Consider the following 21395-nt stretch of genomic DNA (forward strand, 5'->3'; position numbering starts at 1 on the left):
CAGCAATAAATACCCCAAATATCTTTATTTGGAGGATAATTCTAAGTCTGACTCTCTATGTCTCTTTCTCTTGCCTTTTTTCTTCCTTCCTTCCTCCCTGCCTTCCTCCCTCCCTCCTTTCCTCTCTCTTTTTTCCCTTCCCTCCCCTCCCCTCCTCTTCCTTTCCTTTCCTTTCCTTTCTTTTCCTTCCCTTCCCTCCCCTCCCCTCCCCTCCTCTTCCTTTCCTTTCCTTTCCTTTCCTTCCCTTCCCTTCCCTTCCCTTCCCTTCCCTTCCCCTCCCCTCCCCTCCCATGCCCTTTCCCTCCCCTCCCCTCCCATGCCCTCCCTCCCCTCCTCTCCTCTCTCTTCTCCTCCCCCTCTCTTTCTGAAGCTATACTTTTATCTGTTTGCCCACGCTTGTTCTATATTTTATATTGAGTTAAAACAGTAGATGAGGTCACAAATATAACTTGCACTTTCAGTTGTGAAATACCATAAGAAATTTTAAATTGGATTTGGGTTCCATTCGTAATGCCTTATGTTTACATTTAGCCCTAACATTGTTTGTTCGATAATACTGAGAAATATCAGCTTTTATCTCAAGTCAAATCCACAGCTCTAGCTCCCATCACCTGCTCAAACCTCTGAGATGGATAAGCAAACACACGGGCGTTAACCAAAAAGCTGCTTCTTTCTACGCATGGACAGCATGTTGCCACTCATTTTCTTGGTTCTTTGCGTACTGTGGGACCTGCGCTCATTCTGGCTTAGTCATCTATTCATGCAGTAATTCAGCCACACTCACCACGTCTTCTCTAAACATCATCCTTGCTCAAGGTGGCTACCATAAAAGTTGTCCTTTGGAGGTTTTTGTGTTTGAGACTTCTTTCAACCTAGTTGAGAGCAGTTTTTCCATTAGACAGTTCTGTGAGTGCTAAGTAAATAGTCATACATGTCAAATCTGGCCTTTTTATACCAATCGGAACCATTAACCACCAAACATACGTAATCTGGAGTGGAGGTGTCTATTTGCCGTCTTGCAGATGGAGTTTCTTTCCGTTCTGTACAACTAACTACCATCTAGACCGAGAGGGGCTTATGATGCTTTTAAACATAACACCTGTTAACCACAGACCCCATGGAATCCAATTTCTGCACAGCTGAATTGAAAATGCCCTATAACCAAAATCCACCGGAAATGCAATTCAAGTCTTTATTAAAGAGTGTTGAGAGGATGCAATTAACAACCACAGAACAAAACTTACAAACCTCCTTTCAGTCTCCCTGGCTCAGTCTCCCCTCCAGATCCCTGCAGTTCATCAGGCTTCTCTCTCTTCTCTCCCTGCCTTTGTGCTCTGTTCCAAACCCAAGAGGTTGTCTTCCTTTTTGATACCAACATACCACTTTTTCAGCTTTCCAGCTCTTTCTCCCCATTATGTGCATTAGCTGAACCTCAGGTCAAAGCACAGAGTTGCCTACTGCACACTCCTCCTGAGGAAAGCAAGGGCGTGTACTCTCCTAAATTAATTATGTTTACCCTAATATTCAGAGAGCTTGGGTGTTTCTGTTTGGGAATGCTTTTTTGTTCTCAGGGAATAACCTAATTTCTAAACAGAACACCTTGAGATTAAGGAAATGCTGTGGGAACATCAGAAGCTGCAGGAAAGGCTTCAAAGGGAAGGAAGAGCTAAGGGACGTTCATGAACAGAATGTTCCCGGGGCTGTGTCTACCAGGCAGGGCCGTCCTCGGGATCCCACAATGTGAGCCTCACACACTGATCCCCACGCCCAGAAGGGCCCCAGAGCCCAATTTCATGCTCTGTTGTTACCATCTCAAATAGCTGCATCATTTTTTTAACAAGGAACCCCTCATTTTCATTTTGAACCAGACCCTGCAAATTGGAACCAATTCCTAAATGGTTAAGAAACTGGTCCACCCATACAGAGAGGGGTTTCCCCTTCTGCAATACAGTTGTGACCATTAAGATCCAGCCTCCTCCACCAAGAGCTTAGCTTGCTCCTGCTTTAGGACCCTCAGCATCCCCAGAATCACCATTTGCAGGTCTAAGTGCTCCTCCCCTGTCCATGCTAAATGTATCCTACTGTGGTGTGGGCTTTCCTTTTCTTTAGCTTTGTGCCATATGAGACTTGTTCACCAAGGTAAGGAGAAATGGGAGCCTCCCATTGGGATGGAATGAAATGTTATGTACAAGCATGGGGCTCTCCAAAGGAAAGTTTTTCCAGAGTGGTGCCAGCACTGTACCCGGAGGATAGAGTGGAAATGGTCCTCTGGGTTCAGACAGACCTGCCTTCTTAGGGCTGTGTGGGTTGTGCACTGCGCAGCTCCGGGGACGCCTTGCACTCTAAAGGTGTCAGCCGGCACAGCCATGACTAATCAAGTGTTAAATGCCGTCTTGTACATGCTTGCTCAAAAATGCTAGCCAAAGGAGCCGTACTTTCCCAATTTCAAAATACCTCCCTCCTGGCGATTCATTTGCATTTCATCATCAACTCCTCTTTTTTGGAGGCAAGTGTGGCTGTGTCCTTTTTTGAGCCCAATGAAAAGACTTTGAAGACAGAAAGAAAGAGAAAGGAGAGATGGCAGTGGCTGTCGGCTCAGGCAGTTCTCTCTCAGCCTGGGCTCTGGCTGCCTTGCACTCCACGAGGATTCGAGGTTCTCCACTGGGGCTGCCCAGTGGAAAAGGTCTGCGGACATTTTCGATGGTCACGACTTGGGGGAGGGGTGCTGGTGGCATCTGCTGGGTACAAGCCAGGGGTGGTATTAAGCAGGCGACAGTGCAGCGAAGCATCCGGTCCAAGTGCCAGCAGCGCCCCAGGTGAGAAAACCTGCCCGAGGACTAAGCCAGGGAGCAGTGGCGTGCGCCTCTCCCCAGCAGCCACCGACAGAACTCTCGGGAAGGTCAGAGGGCTCCCGGAGCCAATGGTGATGTCAGGGATTTTTGTTTTTCAGATTCACATGGCATGAAAGGATGACAGACTCCGGAGAGCCCCAGAGGCGCACACTTTGTTTTCTATCTACGTTGCTTTCCCAGAAAGTTCCTGAGAAGTCAGACGCCGTGCTTCGCTGCATAATATCTGGTAACTTTCAGCGGCTAATTACCCTCTGAAATCTCCCTGCGGACCCGGGTTTTAGGCTCACAAAGGCATTATTAAAACATCATTTGTGGAGGGGACCTGGGAAGTTGGGTCTGAGTGACCGGTTGAACATCTAAATCCTCTATGATGATTTTTTTTTTTCTGGAGGATTTCTTCGAGTAACTTCCTGGACACATTTTAGTGATCTTTTTCACTTCACATTGTGGTTCTTGGTTAGGGGACTCCCACACCGGTTATTTTTTTAAATAATACACTCTTCATTTCCTGTGTACATAGGAATGGCGTGAATAACTGCTTCAGACGACTTACTGAAATCTTCCATCGCTCTTTCCTTGATCTCCTCAAACTGGCCAAATGCATCTCGGGTTTCTTGCCTTCTTCAGGCGGACTAGTCAGCAGTAAAGAGGTCAAAACCAAGGCAGAGGGTGCCCAGTGGAAGAAAAGCAGGGGACTGGAACTCCACCTGGACCGGAGAGTACATAACCCAGACCTGACCCCAAATAGGTACCCCCAGTGGAAAGACAGATTTATTATTAAAAGGAAATAGTAGAAGCAAAATAATAGGGTAGCGAAGTGGTCTCTTGTACCTTGTCGGTTGTTTTCTTTCTTGGATTATGTCTCTTACCTTCAAAAACATAGAGGCAACAGTGGTCTTTCCTGAGGGTTCACAGAAAACTCTTCTCCCCTGAGATCCCTTTTCCTAGAGAAGAAGAAGAGCCAGCTTCTGAAATGGCCAGGCTTCCTTAACCAAAGTCGTAATAAAATCTCATCTCTGGTCTGGGTGCTGGGTTGTGCAACTGTGTGCTCAGGCCCTTCGATGAGGCCAGAGCCAAGGCCCCCCCTCTTTCTTGGTGTTTGTCCACAGCCATTCAGAGGAGGGACAGACACAAGCCCACCACTGAGCCTTCATACTCGGGCCCCCGTGGCTCCTCAGGAGGCCACAGTGTCTGGACATACCCTAAACTTGGCCACCAGTCCCCACACACATTAGCCAGATGCTTGTGACACATTCTGGAGGTGGCTCTCAGTATGTGACCTGCAGGTAGGCTTAAAAAACAAGGGTAGGATTTTCGGGTGAGGTTTCCAGCAAGTGGAGGGAGAAAAGAGAACCACCCACAAGGTATAAGATACCACTTCCCTGTGCAAGTCTCATTTCTGGCTGATTATTCAGATCTATACTTCACAAAAGGAAAAACACCAGTCAGCCATTAAGAAACTGGGGGCATCAACCAGCCCTGATCAGTCTGAATTAAAACATGGGAGTCCAAGCGATTAGAATGAGTTCCCCAGGCCTAGCGCATATATACTTTATATACCTTCTTTTTTTTTTTTTAAAGATTTTATTTATTTGCCAAAGAGAGAGAGCGCATGTGCACAAGGAGGGGGAGTGGCAGGCAGAGGGAGAAGCAGGCTCCCCACTGAGCAAGGAGCCCGATGCGGGACTCAATTCCAGGACCCTGGGATCATGACCTGAGCTGAAGGCAGACACCTAACCGACTGAGCCACCCAGGCGCCCCTATTTACCTTCTTAAAAAAAAAAAAAAAAAGTCAATTATACACAAAAAAAGGAGCAATTAGGTGCTTCCTGAGAAGGAATCTAATAAAACTGACTGAAAGGGGGACACAAGGCTAGTAAGAACAAGCAGAAATGAATTATGATCAGCAGCCTCTTTGATGGTTTTTCAGGGAAGCTCAGTTTTGGTGGATTAGTCATTTGTCTGGAAGGGACTCAGCCAAGACCCTGGTAAGGAAGGATGTGTCCTTGCACGCAGATCTGTCTGCTCCTGGTTCCGGGGACCGATTAGTCAGGCACCTACCTAAAAGGGGGGGAGAGCAAGGAGTGACAACCTCATTTGCCACCAAGCATGTTTGTGGTGTTAGCACAGAGGTAGCCTAGCTGGGGGACCCCAGATTAGAGAAGACACAGAGAGGGAGGCAGGGACTCTGAACATGCCCAGGTCCTGTCCATGGTACAGGTCTCAGAAGCACATGGAGTTCTTCCCTTAGTGGTCTCTGGGGCTGCTCACCAAATATCCTGTGATAAATCAGACAGGAAACACAAGAAGGATGGATCTAGAAAGTGTCTGGTTTCCCAATACTGGGCTTTCCTCCTATGCATATGGCACATTTTGATAGGTTTTCAAGAATACGGAGGCTGGGGGAAAGCTCATTGGGACACACTGGAAACCTTCCTTCGCCTGTCACAAGGGGTAGAAAATCCCAAGAGGTGAATGGAATTCTTGGGGGTTTCACCAAATGGGTCCATCAGCATCACATCTGGTTAATGATCACAAGGGCAGGATGAACTCCTTCTGAGGGAGGCGTAGGGCAGTTCCCGTGACGACCTCACTCAGGTATGCACCGTCCCAGACTGGGAGACGCTCACCCTGGACTCCTTCATCCTCAGGAGATGGAATTTGCTCCTCCATTTCGTTCCTCCCTCTTCTGTGCCATAACATACGCTCAACTCCGAGCACTGTTAAAGCTTAGCTTTCCAAAGGTCAAGGGACTTCCATGCAAGTATGAAATGAACATTTCAATGGTTTTGTTGAATTCTTTGAGTAAAGAGGGACCCGGAAAGTAGAAAGTCCCGGTCAGAGGACATTTGAAGAATTAGGTATTTATAGGCAATTTAATAAAAGAATGTTAGGATAAGATTGCTGACCTAGGTAAAACACTGGGCAATAAAGCCATGACTTACGGAGTTATTTTTTTCTGCCAGGCAGAGATTATTTACCTCTCCGTTGGATAAACATCTACCAGTTTACATGTAACTTCACTAAATCTGGGAATTTTAATCAGTAGTAATCATTGAATTAAACAGAGGACATTCCCCTAGATAATTCTTAGATGGACCTTTGTCCCCCTATGACACCGAAAGAAGATACTATCCACATTTTTGCCTCACATACAAGTTTTAGATCATTTTTCTCAATAGCTCCTTGAGATTTGGGAGAGCATCTTTCATGTTGTATGCCTCATCCTCTCCCCAGCGCCGCGCCATCTTGGGCACGGAGCATGTGCTCGATCGTGCTTATTGAATGATGCATTTGAATCACCGAGAGGGAGATTCTCCAGTTCCCCAACCGACTGACTTCATCATGCTCATCCCTAGTGTTTATTACCCATTCTTGTTCATAGCTTTATGATTTTCTTTTCTAAAAATGCTTAATGTAATAAGAATATTCTTATTTCTTCATTATCAGGTCAGCCCAAGCCAGAGGTAACTTGGTATAAGAATGGTCGAGCCATTGATGAGTGTGGCATTGTTTCCAGTTACGAACTCTTCCAGAATCAGTATATTCATGTGTTACATCTCTCCTGGTAAGTAAATGTGCCTCTGTGGACCGTTTGCAAAGGTCCCTGCCTTCTGTCATGGGCTGGTTGCTATCAGGTAAGGCCAAAAGATTGGCTCCTGTTTGCTTTTTGCATCCTAATGTGAGATGTTATGAGCAGGCGTCAGCCAAGCCATCCAGCTGAGCTCTGCCTGGTAACTGTTCACACTCCTCTAACGTGCTGCCGTTGATAGAATTACAGCTTTATCCAGAATTGTATTCAAGGTGTCCAGCCATTTTCATTCATTATATGAGCTTTTCATTTAATCTTGTTCTCTCTGGCAAGTCAAGAAATGCAGCTGGGCTTTGGCACCGTCACCCAACCTTTCTTGCGTAACACCGGAAGGAAGGGGGAGTGGCTGACCATGATCCCACAGCACACTGGTGACGGCGGAAGGCTGGAAACCATGCCTTCTGGCTTTATTTTAGGAAGTAGTATGGTCCAGTACAGTGGTTTCTATTCTTTTTCATTTCCCCAAGAACTATTTGTTCGGATAAAATCAGGGAACTCCATATGTGAAGTAGAGAAAATGAGAACAGCTTTGCTTGAAACTGGGAGGAGAGTCTGTGCTCTCGGTCCCCAGTGCTACTGAACTGGTCACGATGTTCCTTATGGGGACTCTGAGGAGCCCGAGGTCTGAAGAGCGTGGTATGAAAATGATTGGTAGGCATGTGCATGTGCTGATAGCCTTGGGTCTGAGAATAACAAAGTAAGACTTGGGTTTGAATTCTGGCTCTACTGTTTTCTGGCTGTGTGACCGTAGCCAGCTAGTGAACCTCTCCAAAATTGAATTTCTTTGTCTGCAAAATAAAAGGATTGCTGAGAGAATTAAATGACTTTATGCTGATAAAGTTCTTGCCATATAGTAATTTTTCAATAAACACTAGCTTTCTTATCCTCCTCTCCACTCTTTTGTATCAAAGTATGATCAGAGATCATTTTATCATGGTTGAAATGCTTGACCCAACTGGCTTACAGAGGATCTAACCTGATGTTCAAGACATTTGTTCGTTCATCTACTATTTAGTCCTTTTTAAAAATAGATAGATAGATAGATAGATAGATAGATAGATTTATTTATTTATTTATTTATTTATTTATTTATGAGAGAGAGTGCGAGTGAGTGCAGGGAAGGGCAGAGGGGAGGAAGAGGCAGAGAATCTCAAGCAGACTCCACACTGAGCGTGGAGTCTGACATGGAGCTTGATCTCATGACCCTGAGATCATGACCTGAGTCAAAACCAAGAGTCAGATGCTTAACCAATTGAGCCACCCAGGCACCGGCATCTACTCTTTAATTCTTTTTTTTTTTTTTTAAAGATTTTATTTATTTATTCGACAGAGATAGAGACAGCCAGCGAGAGAGGGAACACAAGCAGGGGGAGTGGGAGAGGAAGAAGCAGGCTCCTAGCGGAGGAGCCTGATGTGGGGCTCGATCCCATAACACCGGGATCACGCCCTGGGCCGAAGGCAGACGCTTAACCCCTTTGCCACCCAGGCACCCCTACTCTTTAATTCTTTAAACAATATTCATCAAGCAACTGTTATATGGCAGGCATGTAGTGTAAGGCAAGGGCTAGAAATGAACGACATAAATGTTGTCTCTGCCCTCATGAAGCCTCAAGTCCGGCACAGGAGACAAGTGGTGAACAAATCACATTCCATTTTCCCCTCGCTCTGCAGTATACTAGGAGCCAGCCCCGCTGCCACTTGCTGCCCCTCATCCGTGCAGATTTTCCTGCCTCTTCAGTCCAGTTTTGCCAAGGCCTTCCCCTCCCTCCTCTTCATCCTGTTCAACTCAGAATCCATCTCTATGGTTCACAGTAATTCTAGTTACCACGGCTCTGTCCAGCCTCAGACATTCTTTTCTCATTTGCACAGGCCCCCCACTTTGGTGCTTATCTATTGCTGCAGATTGACAGATAGTTCAGTAGACCATGGGCTTCCTAGGGGCAGGAAGATTCTCTGTCTCACACTAACGCCTCCCCTAGGGCCTAGTATAGTGCCACATAAATATTTACTAAGAGGGTGGGTGGGTGGATGGTTTTATATGTACCATAAAGATATATGATGTTAATTTAGATCAGCGTTGGCAAATTTTTCTATAAAGGGCCAGATAGTAAATATTTTAGGCTTTGAAGGCCAAATGGTCTCTGTCACAACTACTTAACTCCACCATTGTAGTATAAAAGCAGCTAGACTATATATACATATATTTAAGCATGGTTCTGTTCCAATAAAACTTTATTTACAGAAACAGGTAGGGGGCCATATTTGGCCGGTGTGCTATAGTTTGTCAATCCCTGGTCTAGATGGTAAGATCCTTGAGTATCTACATACTGTACTTCTTTGTATGTTTTCCACTCTTGCCTTTGTTCCTCTGACCCCTCAATCCACAGTTCTTGATTAATTTTAGTCTCACACTAAGCTAAAATATTATACTCACTTTTGTAGCCAGAAGAGAGACTTCATGGGTGTTCTTTTACTGATGGAATGCCATTTAAAAATTGAGATTTGTTATTTATGTTATTTGCTGTTTATATAGGACCAGAAGTGTAGGCAAAACCAGTGTTTGTGGGGTAAGGGAGCTAAGGGATGGAAGAATGAGGAGGCCATGATGAAGCCCAGGGGCAGGTGGGCAGGTTAAAATGGGAAGAGAAATTTAGGAAGAGAACTTGAGCTGGGACGGGGCACGCAGTCCTCATTCTTGTCCCAGAAGTCCAGCAGGGCACCGGTTTATGGTAACAACTAAAGACTTGAGATGACAGAATGTACTCTTTTCAAACTCCATTTGGCATTTTGAAAAGTAACCCACTTACTGGGAAAAGCATTCAGTCATGACACAAGGAGTATTGGTGGGGCAATGCGATAACAGACATGGTTGCGTTTTTCTGCTGAGTAGTCAGTGTGCTGGGTACTAACAATCTTTTGAAAGTTCCAACTTTTTACTGTAAAGTTCTGAACCATAGCTGCCCATGAGCATCCTCCAGGGAACTTTTAAAAACCCCTAATGCTTGGCCTTGACCTTGACTAATTCAATCTGGACCCCAAGTGATTCCAATGTAATTGCCCAAGGTGAAAAATTCTTATCTATCCATCTGTCATCTATCTATCATCTATCTATCTATCTATCTATCTATCTATCTATCTATCTAATCTATCATCTATCTATCTATCATCTATCTATCTAATCCCTACACCCTACGTGGGGCTTGAACTCACAACCCCGAGATCAAGAGTTGCATGCTCTTCCGACTGAACCAGCCAGGTGCCTCCAAGATGAAAAATTCTTTACATCCTAAAACAGTCACCTGCCAAGTAGTTTGACTCTACCTTTGTGTTAAATGCTGGTTAGGCAAATGAATGGTCTTTTGTGCCAAAGCCTTTCAAAGATCAAAAGCTGGTTGTTCGTTATAATATTAGTCTCAAATTTCCTTGCCATCATCAGGTCACCATAAACCACCAGATTAATTTATAGTTCCCCCAAAGGAAAGTACTTTTGTTTTTAATCTCCCTGAGTTTAGTCTTTGGGTCATTACATCTTCACTCTCAGATGTTCAAAAGCTCCCGTTCCTGTGTTTCCCAAGGGTTTTTTTTTTTTCTGGTTTGATAGACCTAATCTGCTGTTCCGCTCTGCGGTCAAGAGCTTATTAGTTGACCTTCTGATCTTCCCTCTTTCCTCACCTGGCACGGTCCTTCTCCATCCTCCCTGGGCCCTCCTCCTCATGCCCCTCTAATCTTGTCACACCATGTACTTTGGACAAGTGAGACGGCTCGGAGGAGATTGATCAGTGCTGTTGGGACCTTTGCATACCACAGGTCAAGTGTGCTTGGCAGGCAGAGGAGTGGGAAGCCGGGAGAGCATTCCAAGGGCGAGCAACATCAATAACAACATGGTTTGCCCTGTAGCATGAAAACATTTTTTTTTTTTTTCAGAAGATGTGGGGGGTTGGGAGGAGGGGAGGAAAATGCAACTAGATGTTTTCTACCTCATAGAAAGCAAGTTGCAAAGAGCGCGTACACGAACGAGGAATTGTGGTCTCTTCTGAACACGATGTAAAGAAAGACAGCTGAAGAAGAGATAAAAATCTGTCCAGGAACCCACACCTAGAGAGAGACACTCCTCTTCTCAGCAAGGAGGCCTCTTAGTGGGCATGACTGTGTCCCGCCGTGCTGAGCACTGATTATAAGAGAGGCAGGAGGGAGGGGAAGGCGGGGTGGGTGGACTGGACCCCTGAAAACCTAGATCAGAGGGAGGGGTGAGGCTGCGCCTCCTTCCCCTCCTCAGCTCAGCCCTGGCCCTACAGAGGACCTGGGGGGGGGGGCACCCTGGCCAGGAGGCCTGCACAGTCACCACGAGCCAGTCTGCTCATGATCTGTACAGGTTGAATAGTGTCCCCCAGCCCAAATTCATGTTCACCTGGAACGTCAGGATGTGACCTTATTTGGAAATAAGACGTTTTCAGCTGTAATTATTTAAATGAAGGTGAGATTGTGATGGATTAATGTGGGTTTTAATTCAATAACTGGTGTTTTTGGGGCGCCTGGGTGGCACAGCAGTTAAGCGTCTGCCTTCGGCTCAGGGCGTGATCCCGGCGTTGTGGGATCGAGCCCCACATCAGGCTCCTCCGCTATGAGCCTGCTTCTTCCTCTCCCACTCCCCCTGCTTGTGTTCCCTCTCTCGCTGGCTGTCTCTATCTCTGTCAAATAAATAAATAAATAAAATCTTTAAAAAAAAATAACTGGTGTTTTTATAAAAAGGAGAAAACAGACACAGAGGGGACATAGCCATGTGAAGACAGGCAGAGACCACAGGGATTCAGCTACAAGCCAGNNNNCCCCCCCCCCCCCCCCCCGGAAGCTAGGAAGGGGCAAGGGAAGATTCTTCCCTAGAGCCTTGAGAGGGAGCTCTGCCTTGCCAACACCTTGATTTGGGACTTCTAGGCTCCAGAACTGTGAAAGAATAAATTTTTGTTGTTTTCTTGCTACCCTCTTTGTAGTTGTGTGTCATGGAAGCTCTAGGAAACTAATACGCGGTGTATCTGAACATTCTAGAAAAAAAAAAGTGCTGCCATTTGCCTACCTTGCCTTAACCAACTTATCTGATAATGTAGTGCTGGTTCCCCAAATGTCAGCTGGGTTCATCTGGGCTACCTGGGAGGCATCTTTGGGTCAAAGAGCAAGGAACACTTTCCTGATTATGCCTCAGACTGCATATTGATTACTCAAGATTTTGAAGGAAAAATCAATATGAAGGTTTCCTTGGTCATTGGTGTTTTTGCTCCCAGGGGCCATTTGGCCATGTCTAGAGATATTTTTGATTGTCACAGCTGGAAAGGGTTGCTCCTGGCATCCAGTGAGGAGAGGCTAAGGGTGCTGCTAGACATTGGACATTGCCTGGGGCAACCCCCCACAACACAGAACTACCCAGTCTACAATGTCAATAGTGTTGAGGCTGAGAAGCTATGTGATAACCCACCACAAAACGGAGTGCCTTGAAACAGCAGTGGCTTATTATTTCTCATGGTTCAGTGGGTGGGCTGTGGTTCCTCTGCTGGCTTGGCCTGGCTCACTCAGTGGTCCCTCTGGCCACTTGAGTCGGTGGGAGGATTGGTTGGGCTAGAAGGTCCAAGATGGCTTCACTCACAGGTCTGGCCGTTGACCCTGGCTGTCGGCTGAGCCACCTTAGCTCTCCTCCACCTGGGCTCCTATCCTCCAGTAGGCTAGAACCTCTTGAGCCCCACTGTAACGCCAATCCCAATACATCGCCCGGGTCAGAGCAAGACACTGGACCAGATTTCAGCAGCACGAAAGTAGATGCCACCCCTTTCAGAGTGGAGTGGTGACGCACACTGCAAGAGGGCGTGTGTAAGTGGGTGGGAGGAATTCATGGCTAACTGTGTCATCGACTACCTTCTCTATCCGTCGAACACCTACCTAATTTACCTTTCTAAATCACCTACTTGCGAGCCTCTTTATCCCACTTGAAAACAACTTTCTAAGGCTCCTTTTTGCCTATAGAATAATTGCTTTCATTCTTAATCCATTCATTCATTCTGCAAGCATCAAGTGCACTTTGCAGGTTCTCATCACAGCCCGAGATGGGAGGATGCAGAGTGGTAAGAAAATGTCTTGCCCCTGTCTTCTGTGATCGCACAGTCCAGCGGAGGAAGCGGACCCATAAGAAGACAATTAGCAGAATGAGTTGGGGTTTTTCTTCCTGATACCGACCAGTTCTGACACCAGCCGACTGTTCTACATTTCCATTCAGTTCTGATACCAAATATTCATAGGGAGTGTCAGACTCCGTAGGTTTAAGTTTGCCACCCCCCACCCCCCGTCTCCACTTCAGACACCAGATTACCCACATTTCTGACTGGCAGCAAAGTCAGGGGGTTCCCATAATCTCCTCTCCCTCCTTCAGGTTCCATAATTTGCTGAACCACTCAGGACTCAGAGAAAACACTTGACTTACGTTTATTGTTTTGTTATAAAGGGTACAGTTCAGGAACAGCCAGATAGAATCGGTACATAGGGCAAGGGGTGGGGTCAGGGCTGCAGCACTTGGTGACCTCTCCAGGTACGCCACTCTCCAGAACCTTGATCATTCCCCAACCTGGACCCTTTCTGAACCCAGTCCTGTAGGGGTTTCTATGGAACTTCCATTATGGAGGCATGACTGATGGACTCATTGGCCCTTGGTGATTAACACAGTCTCCAGCTCCTCTCCCTCCCTGGAGGTCTGGGGGTGGGGCTGGAGGTGTCAACCCTGTAATCACGCCTTAGTCTTTCTGGGACCAGGCCCCCTCCTGAAGCTACCTAGGGGTTCCCCGCCACCAGTCATCTCATTACCATGCAAAGAACATCGCTCCAGGCATTCTAAGGGTTTTGGGAGCCATGTGCCAGGAACCTGGACAAAGACTGAGTACTCTTTTTTTATACCACACCAAGCATATGCTAAGATGGAGGTGAAGAGAAAGCCTCCTGGAAGACCAGAGTAAGGGCAGTTAAGTCAGACTCTGCCGGGTGGGGGTAGGTGAGGGGTCAATGCGGATGCACCAGGAAATTTTCTTAGAGGTGCCCCCAGCATGAAGCCCTGAAGGGCCTGGAGAAGGTTGGGAGGGAGGGGAGGACCACGCATCCCTTGGGATGAGAAAAGCGTGAGCAAAGGCACGAGGGCACCGCCTCCTGTGGTGACTGGGGTCTGTTCAGTCTCCGGCAGGGGTACGGGCAGGGCCCGGCGGGTGAGCAGCCTGCAGGGGAGAACAGCCAGGAGGGCAGGCTGGGGCTGGACCCAGAACCCGTGTGTCCTAGCTAAGGGCTTTGCAAACCCTTATCCTGAAAACGATGTCCAGACTAGGAAGGAGTTTGGGGCTGCAGAGGGTTATGGGAACATTTGCATTTTTTAAAAAACCTCCCTTTGACTGGGACGCCTGGGCTCAGTCGTTTAAGTGTCTGACTCTTGATTTCGGCTCAGGTCATGATCTCAGGGTTGTGACATCGAGCCTCGCTTCGGCTCTTTGTTGAAAGCTCAGCTCCTAGGGGCAGGGGCTGGGATTTCTGTTATTTCGTATCTCCACAGCCTCATGTGTTTGTAAATGATGACAAAATTCTCCAGATCCTTCCTCAGAGTCCACACTTTTGCTGTTGTCATGCTCTGCCACTTATTAGCTGTGTGGCCTTGAGCGAGTCAATTAACTTCTCTGTGCTTTGGTGTCTTCATAAAATGATTTTTTTGTGATGATTTCAATGAGATTATTTATGCAAAATGGTCAGCAACATGTGCATTAAACATGCAACAAGTATTAGTTAGTAACTAATCTGATTTTACTGCCCACTCCCTGAAAGCTATGTAGTCCCGGAATTACTCTGTCTGTACCCTCGCTTACAGTAGTTGTATTTAGAGCCAGGGTAATTTTATATGAATAGCTTGGAAAAGCGTTAGAATCCGTGGAGCATTTTCAAAGACAAGAAAGGAGTGGACATTTAACAGGTGAGCTGGAACCCAGACCCAGGCTGAAGCTGTTTTTCTCATCCACTTGATGAGACCCTGAAACCGTGTTTTTAGGTGGCGGAATCTGTGATGTTAGTGATGTCTTCAACGATTTAGTTATTCCTCACATCTAGGTGGACAGACAGATGCCAGGAGCTTTGAGACACTGTGTTATATTCTCAAAGCCATTCCGGCTTGTAGCAAAGAGTTGCTTATAAGTTCTTGTCTGAGTGGAAGACTTCGGTTTCTGGAGGCCTGTTTGTGGCCATGATCACACAGGGAAACCCAAACTCCTTGCCAAACATCTAAAAACATGAGTTGTTGGTCAAGAGTGAGTCTGGGCAAATGAGTATTGGGGAATCAGTTTGAAACATCTCTATTCCTGCAAGAAACACTTCAAGGCACATGTCCTGCTAACAGTAGAATTGTCACCATCAACTTTATTTACTAAGGACAGGAGATTTTTTCCACCATATAGAGCAAGGATCTGAAGCCAGATTGGATTGATTGATTGATTGATTATTTTATTTTTTTGAAGATTTTATCTGAGAGAGAGAGAGAGAGAGAGAGAGAGAGAGAGAATGGGGGTGGGGGGGGAGGGAGAAGCAGGCTTCCCACTGAGCAGGGAGCCTGACCCGGGGCTCAATTCTAGGACCCCAGGATCATGACCAGAGCCAAAGGCAGACACTTGATCAGCTGAGCCACCCAGGTGCCCCTGGGTTGTCTGGATTTAAATCCCAAATCTTATACACTGTATCATCTTCAGCATGTTACTTAGCCTCTCTGAGACTCAGTTTTCTCATCTGCAAAATGGGGATAATGATAGTACTGCTTTATGGGATTGGTATGGGGATTAAATCAAGACATGCAACGAATTTAGGATACTCTGTAAGTAATAGTTATTTTATACGATTTGAACATGTCCCCACACTGAACTACAATTTTGGGACTGATTAAAAATAAGGCAACTTGGAGGTAGGAAAGGTAGCGTAGCTTGGCAGCATTTTCCCTCTGCTATTTCCCTCTTAGAGGATAAGATATAATTAATGTGTTTCATCAAGGAACCATTGGGTAGAAATAAAGATGACTGAAATGTTGCTATGTCTTGACTAAGACAGGAAAGGCATTTCATCTGAGGTTGGAAAGCATTTTGTGGACTTCGTGTTCCCGTGAGCTTAAGTAGGTGTAATAAGTCTTAAGGATGACTGGTAGAACTTTCAGTACCCCGAAGGCCTCTGTGTTCCCAGCACGGAGCCCAGAAGGGCATTCCTCCTGAATGAACTCAGTGTTGTGGTCATTCCTCAGACCATGCCTGGAGCATTTCTTGAATGAGTCCTGAGGGTTTGACGAGAAACTCCCATTTGGTCCCCAGGGTGATGGGTCTGTGCTGAGAATCCACGGCCTGTCCTCACATTCTGGCGTTGACTTTGGTTACTTAAGTGGGTCAGAGGAGTGAATGGTTATGGAAGCCATGCAATGGGACACTCATCTTTTCCTGGGGGCTGGACCAGGGCGGTTGTGCTCATTATGGTGCTGGGTCTTAGGGCACATCAATGCTAGTTTGGGAGTGACATTGATCCAGGAGCCCCTCCTAAGACGTTGGGACAGAAAAAGGTGCGGTAATCCCTGGAAATTGGACGCGTGCTAAATGTCTTTGTAAATGCCACTCCATCAACACCTTCAGAGGACTTAGAGTAGACCAGTAACATTGCGGAAGTTTTGGGCCAGCTGGGGTTCAGTCTTAATTTGTAATCACAGAATCTTGGTCCAGCACTCCTGATGATTGACAAGGTGGGGAGTCTCACTGCTGTAGAAATCACAGCATCAGTATGAGCAATCATTTGACTCCTGTTTTAAAGGTAAACATCATAAAGAAGGTATTTGACAAGGGCATACAGCTACTTGGGGGAAGAGCTGGAACCAATCAGGCCTTGTGAGTCCCAGAATGGGCTTTGCTCTAACTCTGAAGGGAGGGGCACAGGGCAGGGGGTTGGGGGGGGCAGGAATAAGAACAAAATTTGGTTTGGGAACATGTGTGCTTGTCCTGGCCAGCACAGCCTTACTTTCTCCCTCTTATGCACTCAGCCAAGGGCCTCCCATGAAATTTACCTCCATCTTTGCCCCATCATGCCTGGGAGCTTCTCGTATCTCTGACTCTACCCCCTCCTCTCCTCCTTTTAGTTCTTTGTGAGCCTTGGACCCTGAGCCTCCTCTCTGCCTGCCCCAGACTCCATCACTTCTGACTGCTGGATTGCCCTCTCCCTTCTTCTGAGTCCTACAACCTTGGGCCAGTCCCAGCACCTCAACCCCTCAGTTTCTAAGACATCAGCCCAGGCCTCACAGCCCGAGTCCTACTCATATAGGTGAGGAAGGCCAGCTCTCTGGATCCTCCCAGTATCCCCTCTACACCACATCTGAGCCCCAGATGACCCCAAGAATGAGCTGGACCTATGAGAGGGGTTTGTACCTGGCATGGTCCTCCTGACCCGCCTGCATTAGTCAGCTCAAAAATACCACACACTGGGGGGCTTAACCAACAGAAATTAATTTCTCACAGTTCTAGAGGCTGGAGTCTGAGATAAAGGTAGGAGCATGATGGGGTTCTGGTGAGAACCCTCTTCCGGGCTTGCTTACAATGACCTTCTTGCTGTGTTCTCATATGGTGAACAAGCTTTCTGCTGTCTCTTCTCATCGGGGCACTAATCCCATCATGCAGGTCCTACCCTCATGACCTCACCTAACCCTAATTACCTCTCAAAGGCAGCATCTGCAAATACCGCACATTGGGGGTTAGCACTTCAATATAGAAATTTTAGGGAAACACAGTTTAGTCCATAAGACTGCCTGAAATGTGGAAGTTGTCCCAGTCATGTACAGGGACAGGCCTGGAGCAGGCCAGTGGGTGTGTGGAGGGGCCCACTGGTTAAGAATCAAGGATTTGCCCCACACTGTGAGGCCACACGTGGGTATTTCTGAGAGCTGGCTCGGGAGTCTCATTGCCTAGGGTTAAGCCTTGGCCCCACCTCTTAATTGGGCCTGTTGCTTATCTTCTATCTGCCTCAGTTTCTAGATGTGTAGAGTGGGAATAATAATAGTTATCTACCTTGCTGGGTAGATTGGGTAAAGATTAAATGAGATAATACACATTAGGTTTTTAGAACAGTGCCCGGCACTTAGCCAATGTTTCGTAAATGTTAACTCTTTTTACCCTGAGTTCTTCTGTATTTTGTTAGACATAGTCCTTCTTGGTCGTAAGAATTTGAAAGTGGAATCAGGCTGCCTGCCCATTTCACAGAAGATGGGATCAAACATCTCTGAATTCTTGAATGAGAATCTTAGTGCAGATTTTCAGAGCCGATGTTAAGAAGCCAGGCTCAGGCTAAAGACATGGACTCTACTTGGGTGGTCAGGACACGTGCAAGACTGGATGTGAAGCTTGGGGCAATTCTTTTTTTTTTTTTAGATTTATTTTTTTGAGAGAGAGAGAATGCAAGAGAGAGAGCATGCATGAGAGAGAGCGCAAGCAGGGGCAGGGGCAGAGGGAGAGGGAGAAGCATACTCCCCACTGAGCAGGGAGCTTGATGTGGGACTCGATCCCAAGACTCTGGAATCATGACCTGAGCTGAAGGCAGATGCTTAACTGACTGAGCCACCCAGGTGCCCCTAGTCTAGGCCTTAATGCTTTAACTCAGTTCTAAGCCATTTCAGAACTCAAAGACATTAATGAGGTCTAGTAGCTTATTCCCACAGGGCCTTTGCACTTGCTCTTCCTTCTACCCTAGATGGTCTCTCCTCACGTAGCTAGTTCTCATGTCTGCTCCAACTCACCTGATCACTAAGACCTTCTCTGACCAGAGACCCATAGCACCGCCTGACCCCAGCATGTCCTACCTTTCCTATCTTGCTTTATTTTTCACATAGCACATGACATAATGTGTGTGTGTGTATACATATATTTAACAGCTTTGTGTAGGCGTAGTTGACACACAACGAACTATACATTTGAAGTGTTCAGTTTTGTAAGCTTTGGTGCATGCACACACCCATGAAGCCATCACCACCATCAAGATGAACGTATCTATCACCCGCAAACGATTTCTCAGTGCCCTTTTGCAGTCCAGCCCTCGTGCCCCTCTCTCCCACCCATCCTTACACAGCAACCCATCTGCCTTCTATCCCTGGAGACGAGTTTGCCTTTTCTAGAATTTTATATAAATGAGATCATAGAGCATGTTCTCTTTTGTATCTGGCTTCTTTCACTGCCCATAATTATCTTCAGAATCACCTGTGTCCTTTCGTGTGTCGGTAGTTCCTTCCTTTTATCATTCAACAGTGTTCCAGTGTTTCATTGTTTGGATCTACTGGAATTTGTAATTCCATTCACCTGGGGATGGACACTTGGATTGTCTCCAGTTATGATGCTGATTTATTTGTTTTTGTGTTTATTGTGAGTATCCCCCAACTGGAATGTAAATTCCATGGGAGCAGAAGCATGTCCAGTGTTCCCTGCTGTGCCTCCAGGGTCTGCTCAGTACTGACTATCATCAGACATTCAGTAAAGATTTATGGGATAAATTACATAATGCATTCAATGCTTTTGTTACATTCTCTGTAGTTTTCTCAAAGAGAGGGGAAATACTGATGGGGTTCAGGCACACTTCCTTAAAATATGGCACCTTGGCATATTAAATAACTTAAACTGAAGGAATTATTAAAAATGGCAGAAGGAGGAAGGTGTGAGCCCCCCACCGCCTGCCCATCCTGCTTCCCTGAAACAGGTCGTAAAACTCCTATGTGAAAGGTACATTTCCTGTGCCAGGGGGAGGGAAGCCATTTTTATCACCAGAGACAGGGAATTTGGGACCAGGAAATCTGTACAAACAAACAACCTTATCAAACTCAGTCTTACCTTCCTAGTTACTTCGTCACCATTTGCTACCTCTAGCCCAAACCCCTTTGTCTTATCAATTCTTCACAAACTTATTGTTTCTTTGTCTAAAAAGTATAAAAGCTTTCTGCTCTCATCACTTCTTCGGGTCTTCATTCTGTTGTGAAGGCTCCCTTGTACATGTAAAAATTCAGTAAAATGTGTATGCTTTTCTCCTGCTAATCTGTTCTTGTCAGTTTACTTTGCAGACACATCCAGGGATCCTGACAGGGTGGAGGAAACTTTTTCCTCCCCTGCAGAACCATTCCAAGGTTCCTCCCCATGAATGTGGGGACCTGATTTCAATTACTGTGGCTTCTTGGTGATCAGCTGACTATTACTTTAGAGATTATGCAGCCTAAGGGGATTGTGAAGACAGGAAGTAATTATAAAAGGCATCCCCCCTGCAGGAGCTATAGGAGCAGGCCACTATGTCAGTAGCCCCTGGGGCCATTTGAGCTCCAGGGAATCTGAGCTTCAGGTCATTATGTGGCTGCCCCTTCTCTGTCCTTGTCATTTCCCATTCGCTGGATTGCCACACCAGCAGGGTAGGGATTCTTCCTCCTCACCAGCCTACACCAGCTTTCCTACAACCTGGGGCTGCTGCTCCCAGGTGCTTGCTTTCCTATCAGCTGCCAGGGGCTGCACCTGCTCACCTACAGGGTCCCAGGAGATGGTAGTGAGGCAGAGGTGCAGTGAGATGGCCCAGAAGAATGACAGAGAAGGACATAGCAAAGACCAAGGCTCTGGCAGAGCAGCAGACAAAGAGAAGCAATCAAATTGTGACGGTTTCTTCTCTGACCGCAGGCCTCCCAGGCTGCCATTGAGAGAGAAGTTCTCGGGTCTGGTTTTGTGCACTCCCCCTGCCTGGGTGCAGTGGTTGGTTTTCTAGAAAAGCAAAACAACTCCAACACCCACAGAGCTGCATGTGGGGGCAGGTTTCAGGCATTTACTGGGAACTCAGCTCAAGTGGAGCAGTGAATCAAGTGACAGCTGATATTTTTCTGAGAATTTAATAAAGGGACTTCCACTCTTTAGAACCATTGGCGTCCTGGAGCTGGAAACGACTCTAAGACCTTGCCCCTCAAAGTTGATTTCAGAGCAGCAACAGCAATCACGGCCCCTGGAGCTTGTTAGGATACCCGAGTCCCAGCCCCCTCCCCTGGCAGTCGGATTCTGCATTTTAACAAGGTCCCAGGGGATTCCTGTACACGGTGACACAAGGGAGGCCAGGCCTAAGGATTATCCCGCTCCCGGCTCTCTGTTACACATGAAGAACTCTTTAAAAAATACTGACACTCAGGTCCAGTGCCTAAGAAAGGCTGATTTAATTGGTCAAACCCAATTGATTTTTACTTTATAGATCACCCAAGGCCCAGAGAGATCATGGGACTCATCCAAGTTCTTAACAACTGGTTAGGAACAAAGCCAGGATCAGAAGCCAAAAATTCTGTCTCCCAGCACCCACGGGTCCTGTTACATTACTGCACTTCCCTCTACCAGAGCTGTCGTCCAAAACAGAATCTATTAATGTGTGTGCTAGAGTATATCTTACAGAGAAGTGATCATGAGGATTGCCTTCAAAAATAAGGATTAATGGAGGGCCTCCTGTATGCCGGAGCCATTCAAGACCCTGGCGACCCAGTAGGGAGCACAGTGAAGTCCTGATCTCAGGGACATTAGTCACACCAGCAAAACCAGTAGTGTCAGGTGACAAAGAGTAAAAGGAGGGCAGGGAAGGGAAGGAGTCTCAGAAAGGAAGGTGTATCTGCTGAGGTGCTGTGAGCACAGGTGGGAAGGGTAAGAGTGGGGTAGTGGTGGGATTATCCTGGGGCAGAATGTTCTCTTCGGAGGCATCAGCAGGGGCAGAAGGAGGCTGGAGGTGGGAGCATGCAAGGTCATGGTGGCTGCAGAGGAGACAGGGCAGAGCGAGGAAGACCCACAAGCAGCAATGCCAGGATCCACACAAGAAAGGAAGTGGCTCAGGGGCGCCTGGGTGGCTCAGTCATTAAGCGTCAGCCTTCGGCTCAGGGCGTGATCCCA

At 46.8% G+C, this 21395-nt stretch overlaps 1 protein-coding gene across 1 annotated transcript in view; it reads left to right on the forward strand.

Annotated features, from left to right (window-relative positions):
- The first annotated feature begins 2417 nt into the window (after window positions 1-2417).
- The window catches only part of ALPK2 (alpha kinase 2), a 110507-nt gene continuing 91529 nt past the window's right edge, over window positions 2418-21395 (forward strand). The window contains exons 1-3 of the mRNA XM_040632476.1: window positions 2418-2816; window positions 2951-3078; window positions 6303-6420. Coding sequence (XP_040488410.1) covers window positions 2578-2816; window positions 2951-3078; window positions 6303-6420 — 485 coding nt within the window. The 5' untranslated portion in view covers window positions 2418-2577. The remainder of the gene's footprint in view (window positions 2817-2950; window positions 3079-6302; window positions 6421-21395) is intronic.

Source organism: Ursus maritimus, unplaced genomic scaffold, assembly GCF_017311325.1.
Source record: "Ursus maritimus isolate PB19 unplaced genomic scaffold, ASM1731132v1 scaffold_18, whole genome shotgun sequence".
Lineage (NCBI taxonomy): Eukaryota > Metazoa > Chordata > Mammalia > Carnivora > Ursidae > Ursus > Ursus maritimus.